Raw genomic sequence first — 12,191 nt, 5'->3', positions numbered from 1 at the left:
ACTTCTCTGGAAGATAAGTTTTATATATGTATAAAATCTATCTATCTATCTATCTATCTATATATATATAGCTTCATTTTACAGCAAAAAAATTTTTAAGCAAATACTTTTAAAAATAAGTTATGATTATGACTTACTGTTAAAATGTTAAGAAATAAAAAAAGCTCCTCTGAGCATACCTATTGGAGATGAAATGTTTTTCTTGGCCCAGTAAGTGACTCAATAATTTCATTTAAAACACTGCCTTTTGAACTTTCAACCTTTAACTACTCATATACCCAAAAGAACCAATTAGGGCTGCTGAATGTGTTCAATTACTTTTATTTACAAAATATACTTTAAGCTCATCCTAACATGCACCATCACTAATAGTTAAGTTTACTGGAATGTACATACCACCTATTTTCTTCCAATATAAGAAAGTTCCTCAGCAGGGTAAAGTAACAATGTTAGAACCTCTCAATCTACTCTGCCCCCAATATCTCTTAGCTATCTTTTCATATTTTCCAGCAATTGTTAGGTGCTTCTGTGTAAATTCCTCAGTACTGACTTCATAAATTTTGTGTTCAGTCTTTAGTTTACTGTGTGCATTGAGTTTTTATTTCAATGATTTTTTTTTTTCATTTCCAGGACTCCAAGTTGGTTCTTTTAATACCATCTGTTCTTGATGGTATTGAAAGAACCAATTTTTGTTTCATATTTTACTTTGAAACCTATTTTTATTTCACATTTTACTCTCATGGATATGATTATTTTCCTTATGTAGTTCCTTTCATAAGATGCATTACTGTAAAATAACAAATGAAAAAGTACATGCAACACACGCAATGAACAATTTTACAGCAAACATCCATATAACCACCACACATCTTAACAAACATTATTACTGGAACCTCACAAGTCCCTCATATTCCTCTACTACATCTTAAAAACCTGCCTACCTCAATGTGAAACTATTATATTGACTTTGGAGATCAATGGTTTATTTTTCATTATAGTTCTACAACCAACACATGCAAATCTAAACAACACAGTTTAGCCTGTTTCTGAACTTTCCAAGAATGGAATTGGACCACACGTATTTTTGTACTTTTTCTTTGACTCAACTTTGTGTTCTGGAGATTCATTCATATTGGAACATTTAGCTTTAGCTTATTGCTTTGGAATTCATTTTTTTACTTTTTTATTTTTAGATCATTTGGATTTACATACAATTGTATATATTATTAGTTTTAATTGCTTTATAGTTTATTAATGGACAATGGAGTTCCTGTTTCATCTGAACAATTTTACAAGACACATTTCCATTCATGTATCTTAGCATATTTGTGCACAAGTATATCCCTAGAATTGCTACTACTTATTTTCAACTTTATCAGATAATTTCAAAAACCTTTCCACAGTACCAATTTACTCCCAATCTTAGAGCTCCTGCTGGTCCATATACTCACCAGCTGATATTGTCACCCAGCTGATATTATCACAGACTTCTCAATGTTTGCAATCTGATAGGTATGTAATGGTATACCACTGAGATTTTATTTTTAATATCTCAGATTATGAATAAGGTTGAAGATCTTTTCATATGTTTATGAGTCATTTGGAACCTTTCTTCTGCAAAATGCCTATCATAGCCAGGTGTCTATTTTTTTCTTACTGGTGAGTAAAAGTTCCACATAAATTTGGGAAAATAGTCATTTGTGATTATATGTGGTGCAAATACTACATTCCTTAAATTTGGTTCTGCTACTACCACTCCATTGAAACTCTAATGTCATCAAAGACCCCTAATCTAAAACTCAACACTTTTATGTCTAGTCTCTTTAACTTTGTAGAATTTGATACTTCAGCACAGCTCTTCCCAATCAGTTGAAAAGAATTAAATCCTAATGTGTTAAAGTATTTGTTGTAAGTAATGAATTAATTCCTAGGCTATGGATTTAGAATGATACTAGCTAAGTGCTTTCTTAGGAGAAACTAAAAAATAGTCAAAACATTTTCTGTAGGGCTTACTTCTTACTGTGGAAATGGCTGCTAGAATAACATTTTCTTAAAAACTTTCATATCTTTTCTTGATATGATATTACTCTGCCTGAGTTCTTCTTATAACGCTGAGAGCTCTTCCTATTTTTTCTAACCCCTTCCTTTAAATAAATAATCAGCCCTGGGCCTGCAATTACTTTTGTATCTCACTTAAAAACTTGTATCTGATAAACACTACTACCCAGATGATTCTGAACTTTCCCCAATTTTAATACAAGGCTTGATGCTTCAGCTTCTAACTACCTACACCTGGTTATTTCCACCTACAGATCCTCAAACTCAATAAACCTAACAACAAAATTATTTTATCCTCCCAATCACCAACACCTGTTTTTCATTCAGATGTGCCCATTTAACTAGCGGTAACAGAATTTAATCACAAACTTTCAAAAGCTATTATTGTTCAAACTTTTCTTACTTCTTATATCAAATCGGTTATAAAATTCTGCTAATTATTCCTCTGTAATAGTTCTTGTCTTCATTCATGTGGCAGAAATTACAAAATTAATTGCAAGTCTTCATGGCCTCATGGCTGAGACATTATGATTTAAGGACCTCTTCATTTCAATTGATCAAAAACACCAGACCCATCTTCCTAATCACAAGTGTCATCACAGTACTCTCTAAATCAGGTCAGCCGTGAGTTAGGCATTCCTCTATGTGATGTGATCAAAGCAGTGTTTCTCAAACTTTACTGTGTATATAAGTCACTGGGGAATCTTGCTAAAATGCAGACTATCATTCAATAAGCCTAAGAGGGATCTGGAATTCTGTATTTCTAACAAGTTCCCAAGTGATGCCAATGCTGCTGGTCCAAGAACTACATTTTAAACAGCAAGGGGCTGAGAATAGAAGACAGGTGAGAGGCAGCACAACTAGTGAATACAAATATGAATTTCCAGTAATATAGAGCTCAAAATCCCTATCCTAGCATTTAAGTTACTTTAACGTGGTCCTACTCTATAATTCTAAACTTTAATTCTTGTACTTCATATAAATCCTTTGAACAATCAATAAATTACTTATTCAGTGTTCCACTAATGCAGGGCTCTCAACAGGGGGTGATTCCCCACTAACTCCTGCTCCTCTCTTGAGGACACTTGGCAGTGTCTGGAGACATTATGAGTTTAACAACTGAGGAATGCTATTGGCATTTACTGGCATAGTGTTTAGAGGCCACGGATGCTGTCTACAATGAATAGTACAGCTCACTACAACAAAGAATTCTGCCCCCAAATTTCAACAATACTGGGGTTAAGAAAACTTTCCCTTAATGTATAGTGGTCCCATAGTATTCTGCGGTGGGGTGAGGGTTGGTTCCAGTGTCCCTGAGTATACCCAAATCCGTGCATACTTAAGTCCTGCAGTTAGCCCTATGGAACCTGTGTACAGGAAAAGTTGGCCCTTCATATATGCAGGTTTCACATCCTACAAATACTCTATTCTCTATTTGCAGTTAGTTGAAAAAAAAATCCATGTATAAAGGGACCCACACAGCTCTAACCCATGATGTTCAAGAGTGAACTGCATATCATTTTCTGTTTTCCCTGCCTTGGTTCACATACTATCACAATCCTAGAATACCATTTTCATATTCTTTCATTTTTGCCTACCCAAAACCTACTCACACCACTGAGGACTGACTCAACTATTTCTCCTACGAAATATTTCTTGACTACCAAGTTCACTAATCCATTCCTATATCCTACTCAAATAACACTGTATGACTGCGATATACTGGAAACTCTTACTGGCTTTAGGGACATAAAATTAAAATTTTAAATGCACAGTTACTCTCCACTATATGTTTATAGTGGAGAAAACATAATAGTGTGGTAACTGCTACAATAAAGATATGTTCAACATAACAATGACAGCCAAAAAAGTATCAGATTTGGGGAAACGGGTCAAGAATGGCTACTAAAAGGATGTGATTTGATGAATAATAGTTACACGGAAGAAAGAAAGGCCAGAAAAAAAGGCAATCCAGGCAGAAAGAGAAACACCCATAAAAGCATAGGTTAAAAGAACTGCAAATAGTTTATGATGATGATAAGACTTGGGTTTTTGAAAAAAGAGAAGCAAGGAGAATAGATGAAGTGAGAAAAGTAGGTGTGGACAACATAACGACTAATCTTGTAACAAACAGCCTGGATTTTAAGCCAATAAGTATTGTATTAATTGAGAGGGAACTACTAAACGTTAAAGCAAAATAAAAAGCGATTTTATCCCCATGAGCTTGCTCTTTCATATGCAAAGTACTTGTTATTTATTTATTTATTTATTTATTTATTTATTTATTTATTTTGAGACACAGTCTCATTCTGTTGCCCAGGCTGGAGTGCAGTGGTATAATCTCGGCTCACTGCAACTTCCGCCTCCAGGTACAGGTGATTCTCAAGACCCAGCCACCCGAGTAGCTGGGATTACAGGCATGCACTACCATGCCTGGCTAATTTTTGTATTTTTAGTAGAGATGGGGTTTTGCCATGCTGGCCAGGCTGGTCTTGTACTCCTGGCCTCAAATGATCCATCTGCCTCAGCCTCCCAAAGTGCTGGGATTACAGGAGTGAGCCATACAGTACTTTGTGTTACCTTTTTTACTGATGTCCTCCAGGTGAGTTTTCAGATATTCATGCCTTGCCTTCTAATCAGAAAATTTCTCAAAAACATCAATCTCTTAAATGTAAGTTATATTTCCCCATAGCTCTTAGGGCAGTGTCTTAAATATACTAAGCCTCAAATATCTAATTAAAAGAATATCTCTCAACATGAAAAAATATATAATAAATTTGGACAAAATTGCTGTCCTATACTTCAGAGACATTACTAATATTATGTCCTTAAACATTAGGAGCTATTAACTTGTTTGGTTCTCCAGGAAGCAGACACTGTGATGTGAGAAGTATAAAAGGTTTGCCAGGGAGTGATAACTGGGAGAAAAGGGAGAAGGAAGAATGAATTGAGTAAGGGGAGCTATCAGTACCCTGACAAAGTCTCCATTCAGGCCAATGGTCATATTCCATGAAAGGAGTCCACTTTGGGTAAAACTCTTCACACCACTATCTTGTTCAATCACTGGCCCCAAGAAGAGCTTACCCCTGGCTACCACTGCCTCACTTAGTCACTGGCCTGAGGTCACTCACAAAAAGAATAGCCCTGAAAACTGAAGTAATCTTAAAGGACCTAACAGCTGGAAGCTGTCAGTTACCCACACTGCTAGTAGCTGTTTGAGTAAGAATCTAGGCAGCAGATCTTCATGTGAGCAGCCACCAGTTGCTATTGCTCCTCAATCTTCATTTCTATCATTTCAAAAGTACTTATCAGCATTTCCAAATTGGTTTACATTTCACTGCAAGTAGCTTAAAGTTAACGAGCTTTTTCAACATTTTACCATAAACTTTAACAGGTATCATAGGAAATAGTGGAATATCACTATTATGAGCAAAAGCACCATATTCAGATAGCTATGCAAATCTAAAATAGCAGGAATAAAATGTGATATGAAATAGTAAAACATGAGGTGTCAATGGCTCCTAGATGCAAAACTCAATTTTTTAAAAATAAAAAAATTTAAGATGGTAATTTGATTAAAGGCTGAAAATTTGAGGGGAGGTAATGAAAATAAAGATGTCACAGAAACTCAGAACTTAGTATATAATTAAAACTCATCACTATCTTTCATAAAGAAACTAGATAAAACTACGTAGCATTACATAGATAAGTAGGTATATATAGACAAGATTTTATTTACAGGGAACCTAGAATCATAAATTTTAAGAAGGATCTTGAAAAATCGTATTTGAATTATTTTACTTTAAACCTAAAGTTAAATCAAATTTCAACCATTTTAATTTCTTAAAAATATTTTTATTATAATCTTCACCACTATCACCAAAATACATAATTCAAGCATACCTACCTAACACAGTTACAGTTGTAGAGGACTGGGCATTTCCAAGCGGGAATGTAACAGCTTTGCAGATGTATTTTCCAGAATCAGAGAATCCTATGTTATGCAGAGTAATTGTTGCATCATTAAGTGAGTAATTTTTAAACAAGACTCTTCCCTGATATTCTCCTTGAACAGAGAATCCATACTGGGGATGGTGAACTGCAACAGTCTGTGAACTTTTGCCATGTATCTTCTCCCATGAAATCTGCGTTATGGTTTCATTTACTTCAATTAAACACTTTAATGAAACATTCTTTCCCCATACTGCTGTGACATGTGGCTCCACAATAATTGGTCCAGCTAAGGCACCTATAGAGGAAAAAAAAGTACTACAATTTTTAAAATAGAAAAAAGTGGTCAACACTCTCCTCCCTTCCTGACCCCCTGTGTAACTATCTCTAGCTACACACACACACACACGCACACACACACATGCACTCACATGCACCACACACAAAACGTACAACTGAGTAACAAAAAGAAATGAGCTAGGTGTTTTCTGGGCTTGATATGAGATCCAAATGTGGCTGTCAAATAAATTAACAATACACCAATATGTGTGGCAGTGAAAAAAGCACTAGATTAGGACCAAGTTGACTTGGAAGTACAATCCTTCCTCAATCAAGCCTTCACAGGAGTTCCCAGCTCCGGCTGACACTTTGACTGCAGCCTTGTGAGAAAGACTGAGGTAGAAGATTCAGTTACGTCATGCCTGGATTCCTGGCACACAGAAACTGAGAGATAATAAATGGATATTGTTTTAAAGCCATTATGTTTTGGGGTAAATTTTTTACATGGCAACAGATAACTTATGCATGTAGGATCTCCCAAACCAAATATAATACTGAAGTATCTTCTTTTGGAGGGTCCCTATGTCAAGTATCTCTACTGAAAAGTCATTAAAGACAGATCAATTGCCAGAAAATGTTAATGAAGAAATGCTTATATAAATGTAAAATAATTTTGTTTTTCCATTTCAGGGTTAAGAAAAAAATTTCACAAGCAAAAGTTAAAATGACATCAAACTTCTTCAATATAATACGTATTTCCTTCCTAAAAGCAATAGAGCAAAACTTACAATGTTTTGAGGGATATAAAACTAACATTCATGACTACTATAGTCAAGCACGATGCTGCTCATTGACAAGTATATCAGAATATGTATAACAAGTCCTTGGAGGTCTACAACTCACATATGTTCTCTAATAAAATAAATGAACAAATACACAAACCAAGAAGTAAACCAAAATAAGCACTCAAAAATGGAAATCGTATAAACAATACCTTTAAAAGTTACATCTAATTAATATTTTAAAATGAATACAGAAATGCAGAAGGGCATCACCACATAATCAAGAAAAATGCATTTAAACATGTTCAAACACATCCAAATATGTTAAAAAAAACTTTATGCAATATTTTTTCCCTGAATCTTTTTTAGAGGAATAAACAAAAACAAAAAAGTAAATTAGAAGGCAAATTTTATCACCTAAGAGATGACTGAGGATATCACAATAAGGGACTGACAATTCACACTGACTACACTTAACAGCTACGAATTTAAGTTTCAGTTTTTTAACCATTGCTTCAAAAAAGTATCAGGCCCTGAAAATTTACTATCATGTTCTATAATCCTAGAGTACAGATAATTACTAAGCTTTTAAAATTACTCCAAGATATATGAAATGTGAAAGTATTCTAACGTATTTTAGCAACCTATCACAAGCTTGGTACTTTATAAACAAATAAAAAAGTAGTCTCATGAATATTAATAAAAAATTTCATTTATTATGAAATAATAGCTCTGTATTTAAGAAAACTACACAGCCAAGTAGGACTATTCTAAGAACAAAAGGATATTTTTAGACTGCTCATCACATTAAAAGCTCACATGACTTTCTTATTCGATGTTAAAAAGGTATTTAATAAAACTTAACATTTACTATCTGATTTAAAAAGAAAATCTAAGAAAAGGATTCTTAATAAAGTAGATTCTTCTCAAATCAGTGGCCATTATCAACACTAAACAGAAAGAGGCATGGGTATTAAAAAAAGATCAAGACAAGATGGTGCACTATCATTGTTCAACTGAGGCTGGAAATTCAATCCAGTGTAATATGAAAAAGGAAAGGATAAATATTAGGAAGGAACAGAAATAATTATTATTTGAAAAATCTATTACCTGAAAAATCCAAGAAGATGAAATGAAGGGCTATTAGAACCAATAATGTAGTTGCTTATAAACATATGCAAAATGTATATGAACTATATAATCAGTATGTTACAAAGGGTGATATCTTTACAGATTTATTGCAGAAAAGGGTTTAATTTGTAAACATTAATATTTAAAACACTCATGAATAAAACTGTAAAAAACTTATAAACCTGACTTGAAAAAATAGAAGCTATGCCATATTCCTAGGTAGGAAAACTTATTTACATGTCAATTCTCCCCACATTAATACACAAATGCAATGCAATTATAGTGAAAACCCTGATAAAATTTTTTTAAAAACAGGGTAGAAATAACTGCCAAAAATATTTCAAAAAAACTAACAGACTACTGAAGAGGGAAAATATTAAAGCAAAAATAATAAAAATTTGGTATTAGGAACATAAAATAATTGAAAGTACATAAACAGACCTATATATAATAGGATGTGCTATACAACAAAGCTAATATTTTGTTTGAGTGGGAAAATAATATATTAGTCAAGAAATGCTGAAAGAGCATGAGCAAAATACTTGGAAAAATACAGATCCCTCTTTTATACTAAACACCGAAAGAAAAAGAAAAAAAAACCCTAGATGGACTGAAGACCTAAAAGTAAAAAATTATTGCCTGTACATATGTGTATAGACAAAACTTTCTGTATATTTTGTCAAATAACACTAATTACCCTAGAAAGGTAAATGTAACATTACTGAGGACCAAAGAAAGAATTTCTAGTTTTTATTTTATCCCCTTCAAATGGAGGTAAAACCACAACAACAAAGGGAGTAAGAGAAGTTTTACGGAGTGAATGTTTGTGTCCTCCCTAAAATTCATTCTGAAGCTCTGACCTCAATGGTAGTATCTGGTAGGCCTCTGCATGATAATTAGGTTTAAATAAAGTCATACAGGTGGGCTCCCCATGATTGGACTGGTGTCCTTAAAACAAAGAAAGGAGAGCTCACTCCCTCACTTTTTCTAGGCCATTTGAGGAAACAGTGAGAAAGTGATTGTCTACAATCCAGGAAGAAGATCCTTATCAAGAACTGGATCTGCTGGCACATGGATCTTGGACTTCCCAACCTCCCCAAATGTGAGAAATAAATGTCTGCTGTTTAAGCTGCCCAGTTTACGGTATTTTGTTATAGCAGCCTGCAATGGTTTGGATGTTTTGTCCCCTACAAATTTCATGTTGAAATGTGACCTCCCATATTGGAGGTGGACCTAATGAGAGGTATTTGGGTCATGGGAGTGGGGCCCTCATTAATAGCTTGGTGCTGTCCCTGTGGTAATGAGTGAGTTTCCACTCTGAGTTCACAGGAGAGGAGATCTGGCTGTTTAAAAGAGGCTCACACTTCCCCGCTTTCTTTTGCTTTATGTAACATGTTGGCTCCCCTTCACTTTCTCCCATGATTCTAAGCTTCCTGAGGCCCTCACCAGAAACAGATGCCAGCACCATGTTTCCTGTGCAGCCTGAAGAATGGTGAGCCAAAATAAGCCTGTTTCCTTTAAAATTACCAAGTATCAGGTATTCCTTTATAGCAACACAAATGGACTATAATACACACCCCAAGTTGACTAAGACAGGTAGTATTGGAATAACCTAATTATATCTCCTTACAATCCAGAAAAACCACAGCCTAGTGGGCCACCATTACCAAAAGGAGTATTGGGAGATACTGTTGGGGGGTGGAGGGAACTGACCCATTGGTTCAAAATTGTATTTTAAAAATTCTACAACATTTAGGTTGGGAAAGCCTCTCTCTCAGCGTGACAGCAGAGACAGAAAAATCACCCAATAAAAAAGGCTGAGAGACTTAACCAGAAGGAGTTACCCCTAATGAACAAAGTTGATATTTACAAAAAAAAAAAAAAAAATTTAGAAGTGGCTATATTTTAAGGCGTTTGGCTTTACTAGTAAACAAATACTAATGTAACTATCAAGATTTATTTTTCATCTTTTATTTTAATTTCTAGGAACTAATAAGTGATTTTTACCTTCTAATTTTTCTGTATTCTGAGTTTTACTGCTTGTTACAAAAGTAAGTTTTGCTGTATTTTTTGTTTGATTCAACCCTTAAACCTTTCACCAAAGCGTTCTACTACTCTTCTAGTATTAATAAATTTGGCCCTCCCTTAGATTCCATAAGCCTCTAATTACATATCTCCTTTTTTATGTTTTAATTAGCCAGAGTTCTGTTGTTGCAAATAAAAGAATCTAATACATTTCCATTCCTGGACGAAATCCAAATGTTAAAAACCACTTCTGAATAAGATTTTCCCCCATGGAATCTTAAAACTGTGCAGAAACAGATTTTCTGTTGTAGTTCTTAAACCAAACTCCAAATTAGAATGCCTCACTACTCAGAGACTACCAATCTTTAAGCCTACTACTACTTCCTCCCTCTACTTTCCCACATGAAGCTGAGTTTAACTGGAGAGCAGAAAGGTCCTGAAGAAACGTAAACATTTATTATTAAAGAGATAAATTATTTAAAGTTTAAGTTCATCACTATTGGTAAGTCTAGAATATAAAGAGGCAAAGGAATAGCAAATAATTGAATCTTCCACATCTAGCAAGACTCTAACCTTGTCATAAGGTGGTCCTGGCTACTGCACACTCTAGACACGTAGGAAAACCATAATAAAACAGGATACTACTCTGTTTCTATTCTGTCTTCCTGATTTAAAAGTTTAGTTTTGTATCATTAGCTAATTAATTAAATTGAATTTATTATTCTTTCAGAAAAAGAGACAGCATTTATTCCCCTATCTGTAGCTCCACAAAAACACTACAACCATGAAAACACAACTCTTTGGAGTCTTCATGTGTCTTTGAATAGTCATTCAGTCAATATTTACAGAGTGCCTGGGAGATACAAAACATCTGGAAATACACACATTCAAGAAGATGCTTGTGACAGAAAAGAAAATGTAATGACGTATATAACTACTATGGGTTTAAAAAAAAAAAATGAAGTGAGATCCATATTACAGATCACACTAAAAGTGTTTGAAATGAAAATATGAATAAAATTGCAACCATTCCCTTTCTTTCCTCCCTGACTCTCAGAAATGAAACAAGAAGAAACAGAAACCATCACAAACTTTTGATACTACACTTTTTAAAACTCTGATACTATCTTTTACCACATTTCACTTCTCAGCCTACAGTAATGGCATGCATATTGGACATTTCAGTTCCCAGGATCTTTCAAATGTTAAGATCTACACAATGGGTACGCAAATATGCTATAAAAGAAACATTTATTTTAGTCTGTGTTCAACTAAACACCACCTTTGAAAATCTCTAAGATATGAATCCTTTCAGACTCCTCAAAATTTAGAATAATTTAGAGGCAACTAATAAAATAATACATTAACAAACTAGCAAGGTAATAGCATATAGTTGTCCTCAAAAATTTCATCATACTTCAACAAAACACATTTTGGAAGAATCAAATTTATCACCAGCACATTCAGTAATTAACCTGATTTGTTTTAAACTGATAGGTAAGTCATGTCAACTCTGAAAATACAACAAAAAGGTTTTTCAATAAAATCTCCAAACAATACTCAAACAGAAATAACCATGTAAGAATAAAGCCAGGTGAATTAAATAACATATAAACTGCAAATAAATAACACTATAAACTGCAAACAAATATTATCAAAGAATCTCTAACTTCATCTCATGTCATAATTAGAAATGATAATTCTGGAATTAAAGGTTTCTATATTCTAAGGAGAAACCTGGGTCACATGCCAAAAACTGGTTGAGAAAACCAACCATTTCTTCATTCATTCATCAGAATGTGTTGGGTGAACAATTTGTGCCAGGCACTGCTCTAGGTGCTGAGCCATTAGACAGTTTGCATTTTAATGAGGAAACAGACAATTAGCAAGGAACTAAAAATATAGAGAACAGAGGTGTAAATGTCAAGGATCCACAGTGCATTCTAACATTTAAATTGAGTAGCA

At 34.1% G+C, this 12,191-nt stretch overlaps 1 protein-coding gene across 10 annotated transcripts in view; it reads right to left on the bottom strand.

The window, feature by feature from the left end:
* Window positions 1-12,191, bottom strand: part of NECTIN3 (nectin cell adhesion molecule 3) — a 130,548-nt gene that overhangs the window by 84,146 nt on the left and 34,211 nt on the right. For all 10 annotated transcript variants that reach the window (XR_001713521.4, XR_010155688.1, XR_010155689.1 and 7 more), the window contains exon 2: window positions 5,966-6,307. Coding sequence is in view for 4 of the 10 variants with exons in the window: in XM_016941623.4 (XP_016797112.3) it covers window positions 5,966-6,307 (342 nt within the window). In the remaining 6 variants the exon portion in view is untranslated. The remainder of the gene's footprint in view (window positions 1-5,965; window positions 6,308-12,191) is intronic.

This window comes from Pan troglodytes, chromosome 2 (assembly GCF_028858775.2).
Source record: "Pan troglodytes isolate AG18354 chromosome 2, NHGRI_mPanTro3-v2.0_pri, whole genome shotgun sequence".
NCBI lineage: Eukaryota > Metazoa > Chordata > Mammalia > Primates > Hominidae > Pan > Pan troglodytes.
This window is presented reverse-complemented; position numbering and strand designations above follow the sequence as displayed.